The sequence below is a fragment of the Castor canadensis genome, chromosome 5 (assembly GCF_047511655.1).
Source record: "Castor canadensis chromosome 5, mCasCan1.hap1v2, whole genome shotgun sequence".
In the NCBI taxonomy this organism is placed as follows: domain Eukaryota; kingdom Metazoa; phylum Chordata; class Mammalia; order Rodentia; family Castoridae; genus Castor; species Castor canadensis.
Genome location: NC_133390.1, coordinates 28,900,139 through 28,912,221, shown reverse-complemented (window position 1 = coordinate 28,912,221; position 12,083 = coordinate 28,900,139). Strand labels below are relative to the sequence as shown.

Below are 12,083 nucleotides of genomic sequence, written 5' to 3'. Positions count from 1 at the left end.
TGTAATTAAATCCTATTAAAGTCTTACTGTAAAGAATTCTTCTAAGAACATTTATCTATTTGAAAAATCAGTATATTGGTTTGAAGATTTCCTTCATAATATTACAAATGGAATTTGAGTGAACAGATAAGACCAAACAAACATCATAGGTATATTGTGGAAGAAAAAAAATATTGATGCCATTGTCTAGGTGATAGTCTGTATAGAATTTTGACTTTTTTGACATGAAATTCAGAAATGTTAAAAGTAAACATTTTTTATGAATAAAAGACATTTTAAAAAATTTCTTTTTAAAAGTAAACAGGAGATTCCATTATGGTGACTAGAGGGAGGAAGCAGAAAGCATGCTTCCTAAAGTAAACTCTTTGAGAGATGCTGGAGATACACCTGGCAAGAAAAACCACCAAGAAGAGGCAAAACTCCAACACCTCCACACCCCTAGCCCACACATAGCATCCCCACACCACATTAAACGGAGAAACCAGGAAGGCTCCTGTGCCGCCAGACTCCAGGTCCTAACCTGCTTGGGAGATGCAGACCACCAGATATCATCATTGTTACTGTTACAAGCTAGACAATACTGAATTACACACAGTCCAGGGACAGTAACAGTAGCAAGGGGAATGATGGCAAGATGGAAAAAAGAGGGAACCATTTTCCCCCCAATAATAAATTAGTACAGGAACCAGAGGGAAATGAAGAAAACAGATGCCCAGATCCAGACTTCAACAAAACGAAGATAAACTATGCCAAAGAACCCAATGAAGCCCACAAGAACAACCTGAAAGAAGAAATCCTGCAAGTAATCAATGAGAATTTTATGGAGATGATACTGGATATGGTCAACCAAAATGTACAGGAGACACTCAAGAAATTCCAAGACAACAAAAATAGAGAATTTGAGAAAGCACAAAACAAATACAAGAAACTATAAAAGCACTGTATAAACACCCAAAGGGAAACAAAGAACACAATAAATAAAGAGATAAGTGAACTCAGGATGAAAATAGACAATATTAAACTCCTAGAAAAACAAGAACAAGCAATTCCCAAATAAGAAGAAGGAGAGAAATAATAAAAATAAGGGCTGAAATCAATGAAATAGAAACCAAATAAAATAAAATAAAGAATCAATGAAACAAAAAGTTGGTTCTTTGAAAAAATAAGTAAGATTGACAGACTCCTGGCAAACCTGACTAAAATGAGGAGAAAAGAACCCAAATCAGTAAAATCAGAAATGCAAAAGGGGAGATAACAACAAATGCCCCAGAAATCCAGGAAATCATCAGAGACTACTTTGAGAACCTATATTCTAATAAATTTGAAAATCTTGAAGAAATGGACAGATTTCTAGACACTTATGATCATCCAAAACTGATCCAAGAGGATATTAATCACCTGAATAGATCTATAACATGAAATGAAATTGAAGCAGCAATCAAGAGTCTCCCAAAAAAGAAAAGTCCAGGACCTCATGGATTCTCTGCTGAATTCTATCAGACCTTTAAAGAAGAACTTATACCCAACCCTTCTTAAACTGTTCCATGAAATAGAAAGGGAAGGAAAGCTGCCAAACACATTTTATGAAGCCAGTATTACAATTATCCCAAAACCAGGAAAAGACACCTACAAAAAAGAGAACTATAGGACAATCTCCTTAATGAACATTGATGCAAAAATCCTCAACAAAATAATGGCAAACCAAATTCAACAACACATCAAAAAGATTATTCACCATGACCAAGTAGGCTTCATCCCAGGGATGCAGGGGTGGTTCAACATCTGTAAATCAATAAATGTAATAAACCACATTAACAGAAGCAAAGACAAAAACCACTTGATCATCTCAATAGATGCAGAAGAACCCTTTGATAAGATCCAACACCATTTCATGATAAAAGCTCTAAGAAAACTAGAAATAGAAGGAAAGTATCTCAATATTATAAAAGGTATATATGACAAACCTACAGCCAGTATTATACTTAACAGAGAAACACTGAAACCACTCCCTCTAAAATCAGGAACCAGGCAAGGATGCCCACTATCTCCAATCCTATTCAACATAGTACTGGAATTCCTAGCCAGAGCAATTAGGCAAGAAGAAGGAATAAAAGGAATATGAATAGGTAAAGAAACTGTCAAAATGTCCCTATTTGCAGACAATATGATACTATACCTTAAAGACCCAAAAAACTCTACTCAAAAGCTCCTAGACACCATCAACAGCTATAGCAATATAGCAGGATATAAAATCAACATAGAAAAATCATTAGCATTTCTGTACACTAACAATGAGCAAACTGAAAAAGAATGTGTGAAAACAATTCCGTTTACAATAGCCTCAAAAAAAATCAAATACCTAGGTGTAAACCTAACAAAAGATGTGAATGACCTCTACAAGGAAAACTATAAACTCCTGAAGAAAGAGATTGAGGAAGACTAAAGAAAGTGGAGAGATCTCCCGTGTTCATGGATTGGTAGAATCAACATAGTAAATATGGCTATACTCCCAAAAGCAATCTACATGTTTAATGCAATTCCCATTAAAATCCCAATAACATTCATCAAAGAGATTGAAAAATCTACCATTAAATTCATTTGGAAACACAAGAGACCACGAATAGCCAAGGCAATACTCAGCAAAAAGAACAACGCTGGAGGTATCACAATACCCGACGTCAAACTATATTACAAAGCAATAACAATAAAGACAGCATGGTACTGGCACAAAAACAGACATGAAGGCCAGTGGAACAGAATAGAGGACCTGATATGAATCCACACAACTATAACCAACTTATCTTTGACAAAGGCGCTAAAAATATACGATGGAGAAATAGCAGCCTCTTCAACAAAAACTGCTGGTAAATCTAGTTAGCAGTCTGCAAAAAACTGAAACTAGATCCATGTTTATCACCTTATAAGATTATTAACTCAAAATGGATCAAGGACCTTAATATCAGACCACAAACTCTAAAGTTGGTACAGGAAAGAGTAGGAAATACTTTGGAACTAATAGTTATAGCAAGGACTTTCTCAGTGGAACCCCAGCAGCACAGCAACTAAGAGATAGCATAGACAAATGGGACCTCATAAAACTAAGAAGCTTCTGCTCAACAAAAGAAATGGTCTCCAAACTGAAGAGACCACCCACAGAGTGGGACAAAATATTTGTCAGCTACACATCAAAAAAAGAACTGATAACCAGAATATATAGGGAATACAAAACACTAAACTCTCCTGAAATTAATGAACCAATAAAAAAAAATGGGCAACTGAACTAAACAGAAGTTTCTCAAAAGAAGAAATTCAAATGGCCAAAAAACACATGAAAAAATGCTTATCATCTCTAGCCATTAAGGAAATGCAAATCAAAACCACGCTAAGATTCCACCTCACCCCTGTTAGAATAGCCATCATTAGAAATACCACCCACAACAGGTGTTGGTGAGGATGCGGGGAAAAAGGAACCCTCTTACACTGCTGGTGGGAATGTAAACTAGTACAATCACTCTGGAAAAAAATATGGAGATTTCTTAAAAATCTAAACATAGATCTGGCATATGATCCAGCAACACCACTCTTGGGGATATACCCAAAGGAATGTGGCACAGGTTACTCCAAAAACACTTGCACACCCATGCTTATTGCAGCACTATTCACAATAGCCAAGTTATGAAAACAGCCAAGATGCCCCACTATTGATGAATGGATTAAGAAAATGTGGTATTTATACACAATGGAATTTTACTCAGCCATGAAGAAGAATGAAATCTTATCATTTGCAGGTAAATGGATGGAACTGGAGACCATCATCCTGAGCAAGGTTAGCCAGGCCCAGAAGACCAAAAATCATATGTTCTCCCTCATATGCAGACTTTAGATCTAGGGCAAACACAACAAGGGGATTGGACTTTGATCACATGATGAAGCGAGAGCACTAAGGTAGGTATAAGGACAGGCAAGAAACCCAAAAGAAACAAAATAGCATTTGATGTCCTCAATGCAAAGGAACTAATGCAGAAACTTTAAAGCAACAGAGGCCAGTTGGAGAAGGGGACCAGGAACTAGAGAAAAGGTTAGTCCAAGAAGAATTACTTTAGAATGTAATACATATGACAGGAAAGCAATGCGAGTAAACTCCATGTATAGCTATCCTTATCTCAACTGGCAAAAACCCTTGGTCCTTCCTATTATTGCTTATACTCTCTCTTCAATGAAATTAGAGATAAGGGCAAAATAGTTTCTGCCTGGTAGTGAAGGGGTTGGGGGAAGAGGGAGGGGTTGTGGGGGTAGGGGAGGTAGTGTGGGGAAGGGACGGGTCAGGGGGAGGGGGGGAAAAATGACCCAAACATTGTATACACATATGAATAAAAGAAAAATTTAAAAAGTAAACAGTAATTCAGATCGATTCAGTTAGATATCTTTTCTCAAGATTTTGATTTTCCCTTCAATGGAATCAAAGGAGCTGACCATTGACAAGTACATAAAATGACTCAAGAATATGCTCCAAAGTCAAGGGTTGGTGGAGTGGCTGAGTCAGCAGGGCGCCTGCCTAGCAAGCATGAGTCCCTGAGTTCAAACCCCAACTGTCAAGAAAAATTAAAAAATCACAACACACTATGAAATTTTGTTGTGGCTCAGGTGGTAGAGTGCCTGCTTTGTATGCACAGAGCTTTGATTTCAAACTGCTGTTACATAAAAAAAGAAAAAAAACTTAAAAAAAATCAAACTATACTACAGAGCCATACCAATAAAAATAGCATGGTATTGGCACACAAACAGATATGAACACCAGAGCAGAATAGAGGATCTGGATATGAATCCATGCAGCCATACTTGCCTATTTTTTGACAAAGGTGCCAACAACATGCAATGAAGAAAAGACAGCCTCTTCAATAAATATTGCTGGGAAAACTGGATATCTGCCTGCAGAAAGCTGAAACTAGATCCATGTTCATTACTCTGTACAAGTCTCAACTCAAAGTGGATTAAGAACCTTAATATCAGACTTGAAACCTTAAAGCTAGTGCAGGAAAGAACAGGGAATATACTCGAAGCAGTAGACATAGCAATGACTTCCTCAGTAGGACTCAAGCAGCTAAGCAACTAAGAGAGGATGGACAAATGGGACTACATGAAATTAAAAACTTCTGCACAACAAAAGAAATGGTCCCAAAATTGAAGAGACCACCCACAGAGTGAGAGAAAATCTTTGCTAGCTATACATCAGACAAGGAACTGATAACCAGATATACAGGGGGCTCAAAAAAGTCACCCAAAAAATCAATGACCCAATAAAAAAACAGGCAGTTGAACTGAATAGAACTTTTTCAAAGGAAGAAGTCTAAATGGCTACAAAACACATGAGAAAAATGCTTACCATCCCTGGTCATAAAGAAAATGTAAATCCAAACCGCACTAAGATTCCACCTTATTCCTGTTAGAATAGCTACCATCAAAAATATGAACAACAACAAATGTTGTTTGGATGTGGGAAAAGGAAACCTCATACACTGTGGGAATGTAAGCTAATACAACCACTATGGAAAACAGTATGGAGGCCTCTTAAAAAATTAAAAATAGATCTGCCATATGATCCAGCAATCCCACTCCTAGGGATATTGCCAAATGAATGTAAGTCAAGCTACTACAAAGAATGGATTAAGAAAATGTGGTGTTTATACACAATTGAATTTTACTAAGCCACAAAAAAGAATGAAATTTTGTCATTCACAGGTAAATGGATGGAACTGGAGAACATCATCTTAAGTGAAGTTAGTCAGGCTCAGAATGCCAAAAGCTGCATGTTCTCCCTCATATGTGGATTATAGACCTAAAACAAATGCAGCAATATTATGGGACACAGGTCACACTAAGGGGAGGCTGTGTATAGGAGGGATTGGACAAGGGAAGGCAACCAAAAACTTGGATGTGGTTGATATGCTCATGGTACAGGAATGAATATAGAAATAAAGAGTGCAAAGGACTGGTAGAGATGAACCAAGGAGGGTTGTAATACATATATGTATGGAAACAGAAAAAGGGATCTCCATATATAGCTAGCTTTATCTCAAAGTAGCATAAACACCATGAACTCTTTTTATCTTTATGTTTTTCTTCTACAAAATCAGAGAACAGGAGAGCAGAACAGAGTCTGCCCATGTTGGGGAGGGGAGGGTTGTCACAGATGGGAGGGAGGAGGTGGTGGGGAAAGGGGTAGGAGGATGAATATGGTGCAGATAATATGTACATATATATGTAAATTCAAGAATGATACCTGTTGAAACTGTTCCTTGAATCAGGGGAGAGAGAAGAAAGACAGAGCAGAGGGAGTAAATTCAAGTATGATATATTTGATACATTGTAAGAACCTTTGTATATGCTACAGTGTATACCCCCACCCAGCACAACAATAAAAAAAATGATTCCAAAGGCAAAGATCATTTGTGCAGTTGAATTTGAGACATTTAAGCTATTTTCTGAACATGTAGGTAATATTTTTGCATCATCAACTAAAAATATCTTAAAATGGTAGACTCTCTTTAACATTTTGTTATACATATATTTATATTAGTAGATTTACTTCAAAACAGATTTAAGTGAAATCTGGAATTCTAGCAGGGAAAAAATAGTGCAAAAAGGAAACATCCATTTTTTTCTGTCTTATAAATAAACACAGGTATAGTGAAAGATAGTTTCCCTAGGCATTTGGTATAGTAGAAAGAAGATGGACTTACTCCATTTTACATTCTACTTAACCACTTTCCTCTTTGTGGTCTTGCACAAGAGCTCTTTGGAACCTCCACCTCACTGTCTCTAAGGATCTTAACTTCAGTCCTTCTGGGTTGGTATACTGATTGAAAATATATACTGTATTTTATGTTTATTATATTATGTATTATATCCCTCACTAAATGGTCATTATCACTATAATTATTATTATTATTTTGATGTTAATAATAGTAAAATGGGAAGGTATATTAGAAAGCTTATGGCCATTTAATAAGAATTATAGTAATCTCCCTTTTCTATGGGGGATACATTCTTCATTCTTACTGTAGATGTTAGCAATCTCAGTAGATAATTTTTTTTCCTTTCCTTAGTAATTTCAGAACTTCCACATTTTTTACTTTAAGGAAACACTTTATAGTTTTCCCTTGGTTGATCCAACTTTTCAGCATTATTATTATTATTATTACAATGCTGAACACAAGTTCCACAATACTGAGACAGTTGGTCTGATAACCAAGATAGCTAAAAGTCACTAACTGTACTGCCATACACAATGTGGCTATGCTGAGCAAAGGGATGATTTACATCTTAGGTGGCACAGACTGAGATGTTGGGGAACTTTATTTCAATACTCAGAATGGTGTGCAACTTAATACTTATATGAGTTTTTATTTCTAGAATTTCTATTTAATATTTTGTGCCATAGTTGACTTCAGGTAACTAATAAGGGAGGACTATTGTATAATTTATTCTCTCATTTTAATATAAAATGGATTTGATAACTTTGATAAGTTTAATCATTTTTCTTGAATCTAATTTTTTTTTAATGCAAGTTCATGCCTCATGTTACAGTCCGATTATGGTATTACTTTATTCTCTAGGACCCTGTTTTATTTTCTGGAACCCTTCAAATGAACCTGGATCCCCTAGACAAATATTCTGACAGTGAGTTGTGGGAGGTGCTAGAACTGTGTCATTTAAAAGAATTTGTGCAGTCCCTTCCCAAGAAGCTGCTGCATGAGATTTCAGAAGGGGGTGAAAATCTCAGGTAAGCTAGCCAAAGGTATTTATTCCAAGCTCTTTTGAAACTTGAATTGACCTCAAAGGGATTTAGCTCCTGCACCACCAGTGAGTTCTTTTTCTCTATTTAACACACATCATTCCTGATTACCTCTAGGGTGTGGGACAGGAATAGATTGGTACCATCAATCTCGGAAACCACTAGTGATGGAAGGAGAAGACAGTGAGATACGAAAAAGTCACTATTTAATTGAATAATCTTTTGTCAAGACTTCTTTTGTTATAGTCATCTCTGAAAAATGTGCTAAGTCACTACTGTTTCTTCATAGCTGTTTCTTCTTTTCTGTTATCTCAAGACAGGTCCCTTTGTGAGATCACTGACATAAGGAAAGTGAGTGGGAGCCCTGTAATGCTTGCAAATGACATCCACTTTGCCTTTGATTACCTTCCTGTCCCTCTCTCTGTTTCTGCCACATTGGCATGCTTCTTGTTTCATGAGTTTTTCAGATGAGATTCTGCTTGCTGTAGGAAATTTGTATTTGCTATTCTCCTTGCATTGAACAAATGTCCACCAAAAATCTGCTTGGCTCTCCCTCACCTCCTTCCCATTTTGGCCTACAGATGACTCTTCCATGAGAATTTCTTGCTGTGCTTATCTCCAATGTCTACTTCACACCCATATTTTATAATGCCCCCTTTATGCATGTTTGAATTCTTCTTAGCACATTTTATAAGCTGCAGTATATATACTTGAAGTATATTCATGCCCTTAACTGTTAAGCATTTTGTCAAACTTGTCATGCTTATTTTTTTTCTATGGGAATGTAAACTCTGCATAGAGATTTTTGTCCATTTTGTTCATTGTTATATTCCCAGAACCCAGGCAAGGTCCAGGCACAGAGTAATCACTTAATAAAGATATTTTGAACAAAAAGAATAAATCAATTAATGTGTAACCTGGAAGAAGAATGAATAACAGTATTAGAATTTTAGAATAGGAGATGTGTAAAAATAAAGTTCATTGGTGAAAATATTTTACACTATGTTTTTGTCACCAGAGAAAGTGTTGAGGAGGATTCCCCAGTAAGAGAGAATGGGAAAGAAATCCTTGAGTTCCCAGTTTCCATCTTAATCACAGTAACTTGAATCCACTATGTAAAGCATTTCAAGGGGTTTCACAGAAAGGATGGAGACTCTCAAAGTAGAAGTTTAGGAAATATTTAGTATGTAAACAAGGACAAGAAAGGGTGAAAGGCATACCCCCAACACACAAGAGGTCGGAGAAAGAGGCTTAAAAAGGTGGTCTTCATCCTGGGTATGTTTATTCCTTCTAGACCAAGCTGGAAAATCCAATGCAAACTTGTCTTAGATAAATCATCATGTCATCTACTACCTTTATTGATTTTTCTAACTTCTTGTTTTGATGTTAACCTCCAAACATGAAAACAATGGGTTTTGGGGTAGCCTCACTATTACTCAAAGGTGGAGACAATGCATTTAGTGACATTTGCATCTGCTTCTTGTGGTCTTGAGCATTCCTTTTTGATCAAAGAATTCACTTACCAGGCACACCTTCTATTCTGGTGCTGTACTACCCATGTAAGGCAATTATAACTCAATATCCAAGGGAAAAGGGTGTGATAATTGTATACTTTCTTTTGCTGCACTGAAAGAAATATTTAGCAGTCAATTTCTTTCATTCAGGTGTGGCTTCTTGGTTTCACTTTAGAATTTAGAATGCTGGGCAAAAGGAGTGGAAACAAAATCATTTAATCAAGGACAAATCCCCATGTAGTAACCACTGTTTGAGATTGTATTCAAATATAAAATATTTAAATATTTTAGTAATTTCTTTTAGTCTTAGTTTCTAACTCTGGCTTATTTTGAAAATGTTTTTGATTTCCTTGTAATCTTGTTCTATTTCTCCTGCCTCATTTTTACAGCGTTGGACAACGGCAACTTGTCTGTCTTGCTCGTGCTTTGCTTCGTAAAACAAAAATTCTCATCTTGGATGAGGCAACAGCGTCCATTGATTTTGAGACTGATAATTTGGTGCAGACCACAATCAGAAAGGAGTTTTCTGATTGCACCATCCTGACAATTGCTCACAGACTACATTCTATCATTGATTCAGACAGGTATGCTTCCTTTCTTCATAGAAATAAAACAATTTCTCCAAAGTAAAATAATGCTATTTACTTGTCAGAAATAAAGAGTTTTGCCTGTGTTCAGAAATGCATTGTTTTCCTTAATGGTATAGAAGATACTTTCAAAAATAGAAGAAATTTTTAAGGCTAAAAAAACACTAGAAAACCAGATTTATTTTCTGATTTAACTAATAGTACATATATTTTGTACTGAAATAACTCACATGGTAATCTAAATCTTACTTTGTAAGTCCAAAAGGTGTCATGTAAAATTTATTATAAGTTACTTAACTGTATTCTTTTCACATTGCAGGGTGCTTGTTCTAGACTCTGGAAAAATCGTAGAATTTGAGACTCCACAGAATTTGGTTCATCAGAAAGGACTTTTCTTTCAAATGACAGTGGAGGCTGGAATAACAGAAGACGGGAACAAAAAATAAATTATTTTAGTTGTATATTGAGTATACTGAATAAAACAGCTGCAGTGCATTAGCATTTAATGAATAACAGTGGGAGGGGATGCAGAAAGGCAAGCCCTTAACTATTGAGTTGGCAAACATAACAATAGACACCTTAGGTTCTAACCATCTTGGGCTGTACTCAGTCTTCTCACTTTTTTAATGGCTCAAAGTGTTAAATGTCACTGTTCTTTAAGTATCTCAGGAGTTACTTTCTCACTAAAGTGTCTCTTGTCTTCCCCCTCTGGTCTACATGCACCTTTTTTTTTTCCTCTTATTTGCCCATTGAGCACAAATGGTAGGGACTATATTCAATTTTAATTCTTTAAGTTTGTCTCCCTTTGTAGAAAATGCTACTCAAAGGCAAGTGCTTGGTTTTAATCAACTTTAATCAACTTTATGATAGGTTCTAACATAGAGACTTTAATATTGTTGGTACTCAACAAAAGTTTGTAGGATGGTGAACATGCATTTCAGAGTACTATATGTGTGTGTTGAGCTACTGTACAGTTTAAGAAATGATGGAAGAATTAGAAAAATAAATGCTTGAGCTGCTTTTTGGAAAGACAGCATTTGTTTGGTTATTCTATATTAACTGAATTTTGTGATCTGCTTCATTTAAAAATTATGTTTAGTATTTTTATTATTTGAGTATAAAAGCAATATTTTTATGGAATATAAATTTTTGACTGGACCAATCTCAGTGATATATGTATCAGATGTTACACATTCATGGAAAGAATGTTGATTTGTAGTACTAATCATATTTTGAAGGAATTTTTCATCATTTCATGGTTTTTCATTTCATTACTATGAAATAAGAGGCAATATTTATATATCTGAAACACCCTTCAAATTTGAAGTGTACAAATGCCAATGGTATTTTCCTTTCAAGATGATTTAAATAAAATATTTTAACATGTTCTTTTAGGTTCATCAGCCATTTTTGTCTTCCCTTCTATGCAACCTCGAACATAAAACTTTGCTTCATTTTCTAAGGGTATTTATGAAAAACACTGACTTGAACTATAAAACCATATATTATCTGAAGTCTCCTCCCACTATAATCCAGGCTACTTGAAATGTTCTTGTTTTAAAAGTCTTTGAAGTGCTTTATACACATTGAATAAATATTTTTTGAATCCATTAAGAAAGGGATCTACATGTGTCATAAATATCAATTAAAAGATGCTTTAGTTCTTGTTTTAGTCCATGTTGTGTCATTATAGTACAATAGCACAGACTGAGAAAGTATAATAAAAAGGAATTTATTTGGGCCACAGTTCAGAGGTTGGGAAATTCAGGACTGAGGGGTCATATCTTGTGTGGGCCTTCTTGCTGTATCTCCTTGTAGTAAAAGGCAAAAGGAAGAGAAAAGAGAATGAGAGAGAAAGAGTGAAAGAGAGAGAGAGGGAGAGGGAAAGAAGTAGGCTAAACTAATCTTTTTTTAAATCAGGAACCCACTCCTGAGATAATGACATTAATCTACTAGTGAGGCCAGGGTCTTCCATGCCCTCCCCAATCATCTTTTAAATATTCCATCCTTCAGCAATGTAGCATTTAGTTTCCTGTACATGACTTTGGGGGAATACATTCAAACCATGGTAGGTCTCTATTCCTCTAGTTTTAATAACTAGAGGGAGAGATAATAAGAGCTGAGGTGTACAAAATAGGCTTCTGGGATAACGGCTATCCTCTGTGTCTTACTGAGGTGAGTATTGGT

General features: G+C 35.7%; 1 protein-coding gene across 4 annotated transcripts in view; it reads left to right on the top strand.

The window, feature by feature from the left end:
* LOC109699252 (multidrug resistance-associated protein 1-like) overlaps window positions 1-11,493 on the top strand; it is a 96,438-nt gene extending 84,945 nt beyond the window's left edge. For 3 of the 4 annotated variants that reach the window (XM_074072886.1, XM_020183880.2, XM_074072887.1), the window contains 3 exons: window positions 7,617-7,783; window positions 9,699-9,893; window positions 10,216-11,493. In XM_074072886.1, the coding sequence (XP_073928987.1) occupies window positions 7,617-7,783; window positions 9,699-9,893; window positions 10,216-10,342 (489 nt within the window). In that variant the 3' untranslated portion in view covers window positions 10,343-11,493. Of the gene's footprint in view, window positions 1-7,616; window positions 7,784-9,698; window positions 9,894-10,215 lie in introns of those variants that run through there. The other variant, XR_012447905.1, reaches the window with a different exon arrangement.
* Window positions 11,494-12,083: the final 590 nt, after the last annotated feature.